The sequence below is a fragment of the Cucurbita pepo genome, chromosome LG18 (assembly GCF_002806865.2).
Source record: "Cucurbita pepo subsp. pepo cultivar mu-cu-16 chromosome LG18, ASM280686v2, whole genome shotgun sequence".
Taxonomy (NCBI): Eukaryota; Viridiplantae; Streptophyta; class Magnoliopsida; order Cucurbitales; family Cucurbitaceae; genus Cucurbita; species Cucurbita pepo.
In genome coordinates, this window is record NC_036655.1 from 2,989,511 (window position 1) to 3,001,658 (window position 12,148).

The 12,148-nt window shown below is 37.7% G+C and overlaps 1 protein-coding gene across 1 annotated transcript; it reads left to right on the forward strand.

Moving 5' to 3' along the window:
* The first annotated feature begins 985 nt into the window (after nucleotides 1-985).
* LOC111780158 (UPF0061 protein azo1574-like) lies at nucleotides 986-12,094 on the forward strand. The gene is made up of 8 exons (XM_023660479.1): nucleotides 986-1,415; nucleotides 2,296-2,405; nucleotides 4,459-4,515; nucleotides 4,598-4,897; nucleotides 5,259-5,506; nucleotides 6,590-6,896; nucleotides 6,987-7,260; nucleotides 11,574-12,094. Exons 1-8 carry the CDS (start codon nucleotides 1,005-1,007, stop codon nucleotides 11,826-11,828), a joined length of 1,962 nt encoding a protein of 653 aa, XP_023516247.1. The 5' UTR covers nucleotides 986-1,004; the 3' UTR covers nucleotides 11,829-12,094.
* Nucleotides 12,095-12,148: the final 54 nt, after the last annotated feature.

Here is a 12,148-nt window from a genome sequence, read left to right on the forward strand (position 1 = left end):
GAAAGTTCGACATAGTCAAACATAGAGTAAAAGTTCTTCAATGCCAATATGGTGTTTGAAAGTCCAAATCAATGCTCATATTGATCCGATTGCTGCACAATAGACACTAGATTTCGATGAAAATTCTAGACTTTTAGTAAATATGTCTATTTAACCTGCAGGGTCGGGACTCAGCGATGACCTAGCTTGAATGAAGTAAGGACTCTCCATTTAGACGGAGAATTAAGAAGAGAGCGGGGGAGACTTATTTCCATTAACTAAACAGAATCGATGAGGGAGATTATAATATCTGTCCATATCCCTACCCTAGTCCGTTTTTTTTAATATAAATATGTCTATATCTATATATACTTCAAAGCTAAGACACAAGACCCATGTCTCCAAACGGTCTTAGTGCCGAAGAGTAATTTCGATGGATCATATTTAGTTTATTTGAACTCGAGCCCAGATATGATACTCAGTTTGACAAAGTTAACCTTATCTAATCATAATGAATACCCCCGACGTTATCTAGGTTTACCATTTTTTCGTCTTCAATTATAATTTAAGACATATATCAACGTGAAATTGGCCATAAATACGAGCAAACCTTATTATTAGAATATATTTTATATAGCCCTACTCAGTGAGATTTTTCCCTTTAAAAATTTGTTAACAGTATATTTGATATATTTTATTTATCTTCAATAAATGTTTCTTTGAACGTATTGATTTGACCCCATAAGCGGGACCGCCATCCTAGCCTACTACCACTAGAAGCAGAACCCCATATTTCTTCTATAGAATCTCCCAATTGTTCCCGAGCAACTAGAAAAAGATTATTTAACCATAAAGACAAGTTCAGGTGTGAGATACCTATCCAGAAGTTTTCGCAACTCAATCATGTATGACGGAATCATCAAAGATTTGACATTTTCGAACTCTGTCTGTAACCCACTATAGGCTCGAGAAACAAAGAGAAGATGTGTATGAACGAGATAAAAAGAAGTCCAACAAAAAACGGAATGTCATTGGTTTCCCATCTCTTCCCCAAGCTCTCGTTGCTTCCCCACATTTCTCTGCTCTGCCATGGCCACCGCCACCGCCACCGCCTCGGCTTAGTTCGCCGCCATTCGACTACACTCATTCACCGCCGTTCTCCTGCCTCTATTTTCTCTCCACCTTCACCACTCGTCGGCCACTCTCGCCACGGCCGCCGGAGAGTTTCCATGGACTCTGCTTCACCGGAGGTTTCGGCGTCTGTCGACTCCGTGGCGGATGGTTTGAAGAATCAAAGCTTGAATAGTGACGATCGTGGGGGTTTAGGTAGTGGAGTCGAGCACGGGGCGAAAAAGAAGCTCGAAGAACTTAACTGGGACAATTCATTTGTGAGAGAGCTGCCTGGCGATCCCCGTACGGATGTCCTTCCACGACAGGTACTATTTATTTGTTTTCAGCTTTTATTTGTTCTTTTTTGAAGTACAATTTTTTGGAAATTAGAATTGGGGTTGGTACTTGTATTTACAAGGAAATGTGGACCGTGAGGAATTATGTTTGTAATCAATTGAAAGCTCGAGTAGGAGCTCTTTTATATGCTATAGTTTAATGGCTTTTCCTTACTGCGAGTTTCAGTTGCTTCTCGGTNCCCACTATAGGCTCGAGAAACAAAGAGAAGATGTGTATGAACGAGATATACAGCAACAAGAAGAAGGAAAAGGATTGAATAGCGGAACTCCCGAACATTTGGCGATCTCAGATGTGTCGATATCGATGGTGACTCATTATTTCGATGAATCATTTCTTCGGACAGAAGAGGATTATGTAAACACTTACTCGAAATCTCACTTATCAGATTCCATTTTGGAAGACACAATTTTTTCTGAAGAATTCGCCATGATATAGCTGATCCATGCATAATATCACGAAAAATGGATACAAATTTTTGGCTGCTACTTATACTTAGTATCGGCAANGTGATAAAAAGGACTTTGAATTTGGTTTTTTCTGTTTGATAAGAGAACTCTCAAGGGTTTTTAGGCTTTTTTTTTTATATATTTTTTTTATGATAAGTTTTAATTAGTATTTTATTGTAAGCATGAGATCCATTCTAGATGCAATTAATTGATTGTGTTAAACTTCCATGCTGTTTTTCTTAATTTTGGGAAAAAGGGTTGTGCTTACCCCCTTCATTTTCATTTCCCAGTTCCTCTTCTGGTTTCGCATGGGTTATGAACCAATAGCTTTGATGGCTAGATTTGGTTTTATGGGTTAGTCTACTATTATGACTGATTAGTTTATCTACGACATGAATCTTAGGTGTTACATGCATGTTATTCAAATGTATTACCTTCAGTTGAAGTAGAAAGTCCTCAGCTTGTTGCTTGGTCAGAATCGGTTGCTGATTTGCTAGATTTGGATCTTCAAGAGTGAGTTTTCTTGTNCATTTTAAAAATTTAAAAGTATTTTTGAAATAAAGTATTGTGGTTTTTTACTCGAACCAAAATTAAATATATATATATATATATATATATATATTTTTTTTTTTTTTNGTTTCTTTTGCTTTCTGATAATTGATAGATGAGGTATTTACACTATGTACTATGAATTATGAAACATGGACATTTAGTTTGAGAAGCATCTTGAAGATCATAGTCTGATGCACTATACACTCTACTGGACACTTGAGATACAATTTAGAGGTCTTTTTTTTTATCATTATTGTTTACTTTTAAATAAAGTGTGAATATATTCCGATAGATTGAGGCAGAGCTTCTTGAAGGTCTTCTTTCTTTTGATGCAAAATAAATATACTTGTTCCTCACAAGAACATTACAAATTCCCGATATAGAAATCACTCGCGCAACTTGGAGGAATGCATACAACCTTCCTAATTTTGAAACAACTAGCAAAAAGAGTAGTGTTCAAACTCCTTATCTAAAGAGGTCGACCGAAAACAGTTATATTTTGCAAGATGAAAAACCCCATCCATCCCCTCAGAAGGGCCTCTCTAAATCCTGATGTTTCTTTCTATCTATAGATTCCAGAAAACTGCCTTTACAACATAATTCCATAAAACCTTCCTCTTCTTTGTCTTTTGGTTTGCGATGCTCTATTTGAGGGACATTAGACTTGGTGGGCTTTTTTCTCTTCTTTGTGATTAACACCTGTACCAAGGGAGAAAGGAATCTAGGTTTTGGATTCGTGACTATTAGTGGGGCTTCTTTTGCAGTTCTTTTTTCTACATGTTGTCTATCCCTTCCTCGCTCTCAACTGCCTTTATTTTCCCCTATTTGGAAGGTTAAAATCTCTAGGAAGGGAATTTTTTTTGTGGCATGTTTGACATGGGAGATGTTCAAGGACACTCATCCTTTCATGTTGTACATTTGATAGTGCATTCTTTGTAAACGTTAGGTGGAGGATCTCCATCACTTGTCGTGGGGTTGCCAGTTTGGTTAAACTCTCTGGTTTCGGTGGATGAGCTCCTTTAGCTTGTGTTTGGCTTGGAATAGGGATAGTTACACTATGATTGAGGAGTGTTTACGAGTTCATTTTTTGGAGAAGGGAAAGGTCTCGTGGCATGCTAATTTCTTTGCTGTTTGGTGTGGTAATTGACGCAAGAGAAATAATATGATTTTTCATGAAGTTGAGGGGTCCTTTGATGAAGTTTGGGAGCTGGTGAGGTTTAATACTTCTTTGTGGGCATCAATCATTTGACCTTTTTGTAATTATGCTCGTTTTTTGTATGTCCTTCTTATTTTTTCATTTTTTTCCATGAAAGCTTGGTTTTTTAGAGTAAACATTAATTCATAAGATTTTAACTCCTTTGAAGAAAGTATCCACGATAACTGCATAACATTCTCTTTCAACAGGCAATGGAGCACCCCAATTTAAACGAAACAATTGTAGAGATCAATTCCAAAATTTTGGGCTGAAAAAACACCCGAAAAAAATAAAAAGTGATAAAAAAGTCTTGTATAACTCCTGATGCTTAAACAAAGCACATACATAGGACCCAACACCAAACCTAATCATTTTCTTTTGTACTCCTTCCCGTGTGGAGGTTGTGGCATGAAACAAATTGAAGAGTCTTCAAAGGAAAGAGTGAAAACTTTGAGGATTTTGGGACCTAGTCTGTGTTTTTGCCTCTACTTGGTTTTCTTTGTCCAATGATTTTTGCAATTTTAGCTTCGTCATATCAATGCCAATTGGAATTCCTCTTTGTAATCCAATGGCTTCTTAGAGATAGCTCATCCCCTTATTTGTATGAACTCTTTTTGAACAATATACTTCTCAAGAGCTGTTGAGGTCGCTGGAAGATAACCTGGACCGTTATGATTTGTTACTGTACGAGTGTTATAATGTAATTTTCTCTTTGTATTGTCTTAATCTGCTGTAGTCAATTATATGTCTGTGATATCCTCTCCCTTAGAGCTATTTTCTTCTTGCAAGAGCTGAAGGATTTTGCTTTTGTCACTGCAGATTTGAAAGGCCAGATTTCCCCCTCTTGTTCTCTGGCGCATCTCCATTAGTTGGAGTGTAAGTGTGAAATATTATTTGATTGACAGCACCAGCATTCTGATCTTCATTATCCCCTGCCTGCTGATATCGTGTATTACAGGTCACCTTATGCTCAATGTTACGGGGGCCATCAGTTTGGCATGTGGGCTGGGCAGTTGGGTGATGGTCGAGCAATAACCCTTGGAGAGATACTTAATTCCCGATCTGAAAGGTGGGAGTTGCAGTTAAAAGGTGCTGGGAAGACGCCATACAGTCGGTTTGCAGATGGCTTGGCTGTGCTACGAAGTAGCATCAGGGAGTTTCTTTGTAGTGAAGCAATGCATAGTCTTGGAATACCAACAACTCGTGCCCTTTGTCTTCTGACCACAGGAACATTTGTTACCCGAGACATGTTCTATGAGTACGTAGACAAAATAATCTGGTCAAGATGGCAGTTTAAGAAAATTTGTAGTTATAAGATGATCTTACATCTTCTCATGCATTTGAATAGGATTTTCTAAAAAATTCAAGAATTCTTAATCTCTGAATATGTCGTTTTTTCTGCAAAACCTTTCTAACACAAATAAATTCCAATTGGCATTAATATGAACATGTTAGGATTTTTATTTTATTTTATTTGAAATCATGATTCATTGAGTACTTATATTTAGGTACTCTTTTGGTAGTTTTGAACATGTTAATCAACTAAAAAAATGTGAAGAGATATAAATTGATGCTGGTATGGAAATGCAATAATAAGTTCCGATTGTTTCAATTTGTAGTGGGAATCAAAAAGAAGAGCCTGGTGCAATTGTATGTCGAGTGGCTCAATCCTTTTTGCGTTTTGGATCCTTCCAAATTCATGCCTCTAGAGGGAAGGATGATTATAAAATTGTTCGGGCTTTAGCAGACTATGCGATTCGCCACCATTTTCCGCACTTTGAGAATATGAGCAGCAGTCAGAGCTTATCTTTCAGCACGGGTGATGAAGATAGTTCAGTTGTTGATCTCACTTCAAACAAGTATGCAGGTAATCTTTTCTGTTAAAAATTTGATATGACATAGATATGGTGGCGACATGTGAATTTTTAAAATGTAGGACATAGATACGGTGACTTGTCAATTTCTAAAAAAGTAGAACACAGACACACTAGGACACATTTTTTTCTTTTTAATAGAATATGTGTATTTGTTGATATATTAATACTTTTTTATGGATAAATCTTTTAAATTAACGTAAAAAAATACTTCACTAAAAAAAAACATACATAGAATGATAAGTCGATGAATTATTATTTTTTTTTTTAACAAAAAACAAACTTTTCATTGACAAAATGAGAAAAGACTAATGCTGTTCAAAATGCCACAAAAAGTGGCTTCGGATATAGAAAAATTGTTCAGGAACTATATGTGGAAAGATGACATACACCTTGTTCCATAGAGTATTATAAACCTCCCTGCAGAAAAGGGAGGACTCTGTCTTTTCTCGATAAAGAAGAAGCACAAAGCTCTCCTCGCAAAATGGATATGGAGATATCATCACAAAGAAAATGCCTAGTGGAGAAAACTTATAAAAGCTAAATATATTCCTACATCATGTAAAAATCCACCCCCACCATCTTCTGCAAAGTGGCCGTGGAAGTACATAAAGGAACATTTCATGCCTATTATTAAGCGACGGTTTCAGTCATTCTTCTCTCTCTCAAGACCTTGGTCTGGATTCGTGTTAAAATTTTATTCCTTTATGGCATTTGGCAGCAACCTGGAATTTGTTAGCAACCCAAGGACAGCATAGCCTATGTGATGAATCCAGTTTAACAGCTTACTTCTTTTCTTGTCTGTGAAGTTTTGTAGAGGCCAGCGCATGCGATCTTTTTATTTATTTATTTATTTTTGTTTATTTTTATTCATTTATAAATTTTTTGGGTAAGAAACTGAGCTTTTATGGAGAGAAGGGAAAGAAGTGTATGAAAAAATTCTCCATTTTATGGCATGGTTGATGTAGTTCTCCTTTTAGTTGCATTCAACTTGCTGTTTCTGAACAAAAAGGGTTTCACATTTTATCTTAATGACTCTTTTGTTTTTTATTTCCTTTACATGGTTGATTTATCAGCTTGGGCTGTAGAAGTTGCTGAGCGAACTGCTTCCTTAATAGCAAGTTGGCAGGGAGTTGGGTTCACACATGGTGTACTCAACACTGACAATATGAGCATCTTGGGTCTTACCATTGATTATGGTCCCTTCGGATTTTTGGATGCTTTTGATCCTAGTTATACGCCTAATACAACTGATCTTCCGGGCAGAAGATACTGTTTTGCAAATCAGCCAGATGTAGGCTTATGGAATATAGCCCAATTTGCTTCAACACTTTCAGCTGCTGAATTAATAAATGATAAAGAAGCAAACTATGCCATGGAGAGGTAGTTTTACCTTATCGAACTATGTTTTTTTCTAGAACTGTTGACCTATCATTGCACTCATAATATGACGTTTCCCCTCTCCTCTTACAGATACGGAGACAAATTTATGGATGACTATCAAACAATCATGACCAAGAAAATTGGTCTACCAAAGTACAATAAACAGTTAATCAGCAAACTTCTCAACAACATGGCTGTTGACAAAGTTGATTATACAAATTTCTTTAGATCACTTGCCAATATCAAAGCTGATCCCAGCACCCCAGAGGAGGAGTTGCTGGTCCCTCTGAAGGCTGTTCTGTTAGATATGGGCAAGGAGCGTAAGGAAGCTTGGGTCAGCTGGGTAAAGACCTACATAGCGGAGGTATAGTGACCTTAAATACCCGATGGTTAAAAAGTAGCAGTCATGAATTAAAACTTTGACCTATTTCTGTTTCTACGTTGGTTCTGATCTGTTTTGCTGTTGTTCCTTTGCATTTTTAAAATCATGTTTCAGTATGTCAGCTTGTTGATTCGGAGTTAAACATTCTGAAGCTTTTGCATCACTATGGACGTCACATTTATAAGTTATATAACTTGCATGTCTATCTGCAATGGAGTTGGCATAGAATTATTACTAATGAGACTAGGAGGCCATTAGATGATTCAAGTAGCTGGAAACTGTTTCTCTCATGTCTTCAATTTCACAGGAGCAAGATGTAGTTGCCTTTTGCAATCTTTGTCATATCTTCCTTGTATTCTCTATTTCTCATTCCCATAAAGAAGGGATTCTAAGAGCTATTTCTTAAAAAAAATTATATACTTGTATCAAGTGCTCATAACTAATGAGGCCATATAGGATTATAGAGTCTGCCAGCAGGAGGAGTTATCATTTAGATTGACTTCGAGAAAGCTTATGCAAATTGGGATTTTTTGGATAAGGTCTTTGAAAAAGGGCTTGGTGTTAAGTGGAGATCCTGGATCTGGAGTGGCATTTGAATGGTGAAGTTCTCCATCTTTATCAACGATAACCTGAGAGGCAGGATTTAAGCTTCCAGATATCAAACAAGGTGATCCGCTCTCTTCTTATCTTTTCCTCTTGGTAGTGGATGTCCTAAGTAGATTGATCTAAAAAAGGATGGAGAGCAACATTTGGAGGTTTTTTCAGGTTGAGAAGCATAGTCGACAACTCGATTTTTTCTGTTCTGGAAAAGAGGAGTCATTTGGTAATTGAATCAAGTTTTATCGTTTTTCGAACCCATTTTTTGGGCCTGAGGACTAATAGAGGTAAATGTTAAATTTTGGGGATTTACTGCAACTCATTTGAGCTTAGTAGATGGGCATTTGGGTGTGTGTGAGGTGGATGCTTTGCCTTCGGCCTATCTTGGTTTTCCCCTTAGTCATAACCATATGAGCATTTCATTTTGGGACCTGATCATCAATAAGACTCGCTTGCCTCATGAAAAAAGAGCTTCTTTTTAGGAGGGGAAAGATTCACTTTCATTTAGTCGATGTTGAGTGGTATACCTACCTACTTCTTGTCTCTGTTGAGAGTCCCTAGCTCGATGAGTAAGTCGCTTGAGAATTTGAGGAGAAATTTCTTACGGGAGGGCATTAACGAGGGCAATGGGTTGAACCTCATGCACTTGGAGGTGGTTTCTAGGCTGTTGGACCCAGGGGGTTAGGGCGTTAGGCATTGGTAACCCGAGGGAGAGAAGCACAACCCCTTTTGGCTAAATGGTTCTGATGATTCTATCATAAATCCAACACTTTATATCACAAGGTTATTGTTACAAATACGGGTCTCATCCCTTTGATTGAACCAATGGTGGGGTTAAAGGAAGCTCCAAAATCATTGGAAATTTCGGCGAAGTTCCCTTAGCTTTCCTTGTTCATTCTGAATGTGGTGGGGATGAGAGGAATACCTATTTTTGGGAGGATAAGTGGCTGGGGGATAACACCTATATGCCTTATTTCCTCATTTATATCCGCTGTCTTCTTTCAGAAATCATTTCGTGGTGTCAATCCTTTCTTTGTCAGATTCTCTATCTTTTCCATCTTCTTTGGGTTTCTATTTTCCATTGACCAATTGGGAAATGACAGATATCTTGGCTATTTTATCTTTGTTTTGTGAGTTTTGATTTACGTCCGGTAGGGGGACATTTACCTTTGGTTCGTAGTCCTTCCAAAGGCTTTTCTTGCTGCCTTTTCTTCGGTTGCCTGACCCCTTCCTATACTTTCTCCTTGGTGTGGAGGGTAAAAATATCAAAGTATGTGAAATTCTTTTGGCATGTTTTACATGGACGGGCCAACACCTTGGATTTGATCTCAGCCTGAGGTTTCTCCTTGGTTGGGTCTCACTGTTGTACTCTGCATGCAAGTGGATGAGGACCTTGATCATATCCTTTGAAGTTGTGTTTTTGCTTGGGCTGTTTGGTTTGTTTTCTTTGAGGCTTTAGCTATAGCTTTGTTAGCTCTCAAAGTTACAAGGATTCGATTGAGGAGCTATTAAAAGGCTATTTTTGGGGGCAAGCTGGAGTGTGCTATTTTGTGAGGTATATGGGGGCGAGAAACAATAGAATCTTCATGGAAGGAGATTTCCAACATGATGTTTGGTCTTTTGCTAGACTCTCTGTTTCTATCTTGGTCTATGTATCTAGGCCTTTTTGTAATTTCTCATTATGTCTTATTTTACTTTATTGAAGCCACTTCTTGAAGTTGACTCCCCTTTTGTGGGTTTATTTTATTTTTTTGTAAGCTTGTGTATTCTTTCATTTCTTCCCAATGGAAATCTGGTATTTCATGCCTCCAATAAAAGTATATATATATGTACTTGTTTCATATAAGAAAATTCCGTCTCCTATACTCTACCCAACTCAACGCAGTGAGTCTTTTTCAACTTCAATTTTTAATTTTATCAAACTTCAACTTTGAAAGGGTGGATAAATTTTTACTTTTTCTTATGACTAAATTTGAAATTGGCGACAAACCTTCCAATAAATCACACAATTTAATGGGGAGAAGGGTTTCTTGTTGAAGCTGGATCTGGAAAAAGCCTATGATAAGGTAGATTGGTCTTTTTAGACTCAGTGTTGGAGTGGAAAGGGTTTGGCACAAGGTGGAGAAGGTGGACAAGGGGTTGTTTATCTTGAGCCAATTTCTGTTTGGATTAACGGAAGACCTAGAGGGAAATTTTTTGTGAAGAGAGGGCTGAGACAAGGAGATTCCCTCTCTATTTCTTTTCACGTTAGCCAGAGATGCCCTTGGTAGAATTATCCACTTTTGTACTGAACGAAAGGAGATTGTTGAAGGGCTTTGTGGTTGGAAAATAAGGGGTTTTTGTTACTCACCTTCAGTATGCGGATGACACCTTAATTTTGGTGATGGGGAAGTTGAGAATTTAGAGGCTTTGTGGTTTCTCCGCAGATCTATTTGCAGGCCTCGGGATTAATCCTAAACTTGGGAAAAATAGCCATTGTGGGCATTAATGCCAGTCTTGAAGAGGTTGTTGATAAGGCCATAGATTGGGTGTGCGGTTCAAGAGCTCCCAATTTCTTATTTGGGATTCCCTTTAGGTGGAAACTCTCACACTATTGGTTTTTGGGAACCTTTGCTTGATAGATTTCAAATCAAGACAAGTGGAGGAGTCTTGCCATGTCTAAAGCTGGGAGGTTGACGTTGACGCAGCCAATGTTAAATAGCCTTCCTACATACTATCTCTGAAGGGCCCCCAAATGAAAATCTCTTGGTTTTTTTTTTTCTTCTCTCCTAAAATAAATATCTGGAATTCAATTTTCTTTGACCTTTGTCTACTATATATTTTTACTTCTGTTCAGGTGGTGTCGGTTTTCCTGGTTGTAGCTTGCTTAGTGCTTGGTACTTTGTTATACCTTCCTAGAAATTGATTGACCGTAGTAGGAGAGAATTGGAAGTCCATACCTTTCAATGGAATGACGTTGTGCAGGCATTAGCTTCAACTTAACTCATATCAATAATTAAATAATTCAATTTGTAATGCTAATTTTCTCATTGGCAAGGGCTTGGGGACTCTTGGTCATACCGGCTTAGAGGTCATAAGTTCAAACCTTGGGTATGCTTAATACCAAAAATACTTCATATCTCCTGGTGGGGCCTTGGTGTGGCACTGGTGCCATCGGGTATGGTGGAGCTTTCTCGTGGTTATTATAAAAAAAGAAAGTAAAATAGACCTACCAATTCATAATTTCATTTTTTTTCCCTTCATTCTGTTTTCAGTATATTGAGTTAAATATTATATCTCTATAACAATCTGGAGTCCCCGCAAGCATCGAGGAAAGCCTGTTTAGGCATATACATTCTTTTCCAGTTTTCAATTTGGATGGGGAGAATGAAAATTATTAAACTGATATGATTATCATTTGCTAAAACTCATCCTCTTTATCTAATTTGAGGCAGTGTCTGCCATCCAATCATATAACCTCCAGGTTCTAACCAAACAACTTAATGCTCATCTCACGGTCCAGTTTGCGTTGGGCAGAAATCATGCCCAGATATTGGACTTGGTTCAAGTTTCAGAAAACTCTATAGTGCTACTAGATGTGTTTTCTGTTAGTAGCTGAATTTTCATAAGACACTACATTTAAGGAACGCTGGCCTGCTTTAAATATAATGATAATTATATTTTCCTTTATCTTATCCAGTATTCTATTGCTTTTGCAGCTTGCTGCAAGTGGCATATCAGATGAGGAGCGCAAGGCCTCCATGGATGCAATAAATCCTAAATATATTCTCAGGAACTACCTATGCCAGACTGCCATTGATGCAGCTGAGCAGGGTGATTTTGGAGAGGTTCGTCGACTGCTGAAGATAATGGAACGACCATTTGATGAGCAGCCAGAAATGGAAAAATATGCACGGTTGCCCCCAGCTTGGGCTTATCGGCCGGGCGTTTGTATGCTTTCTTGTTCCTCATGAGTTGATAGCTTGCTTTACGTTACACGAAAAGGGGGGAAATAATTTATTGATAGGATATTTGCTGTGTATATAATGTTGTCAAGTCAGTGTTGTAATCTCAAACAACAATAATGTTCAGTTATTGTTTTTCTCTATAATATGACCTGAAATTTAGACAGTTCTCATTTCCACTTCTACGTTCATATACATGCTTTTTTGTACTTGCATTACTGAGAGAAACGTTCTGTAATGTCCATACATATAGTCTTGACAGACAAGATTCAATTGATCCTTTCTATTTATTTGTATTCAGACATGCCTAGGATTTGTTCGCAAATTGC

What these genes read in the sequence shown, in the direction of transcription:
- LOC111780158 (XM_023660479.1), top strand. Translation starts at nt 1,005, where the DNA reads ATGTCATTGGTTTCCCATCTCTTCCCCAAGCTCTCGTTGCTTCCCCAC. An exon ending in CTAGATTTGGATCTTCAAGA is followed by an intron (nt 2,406 to 4,458) that starts GTGAGTTTTCTT and finishes TTGTCACTGCAG; the next exon opens with ATTTGAAAGGCCAGATTTCC. An exon ending in GCAAACTATGCCATGGAGAG is followed by an intron (nt 6,897 to 6,986) that starts GTAGTTTTACCT and finishes CTCCTCTTACAG; the next exon opens with ATACGGAGACAAATTTATGG.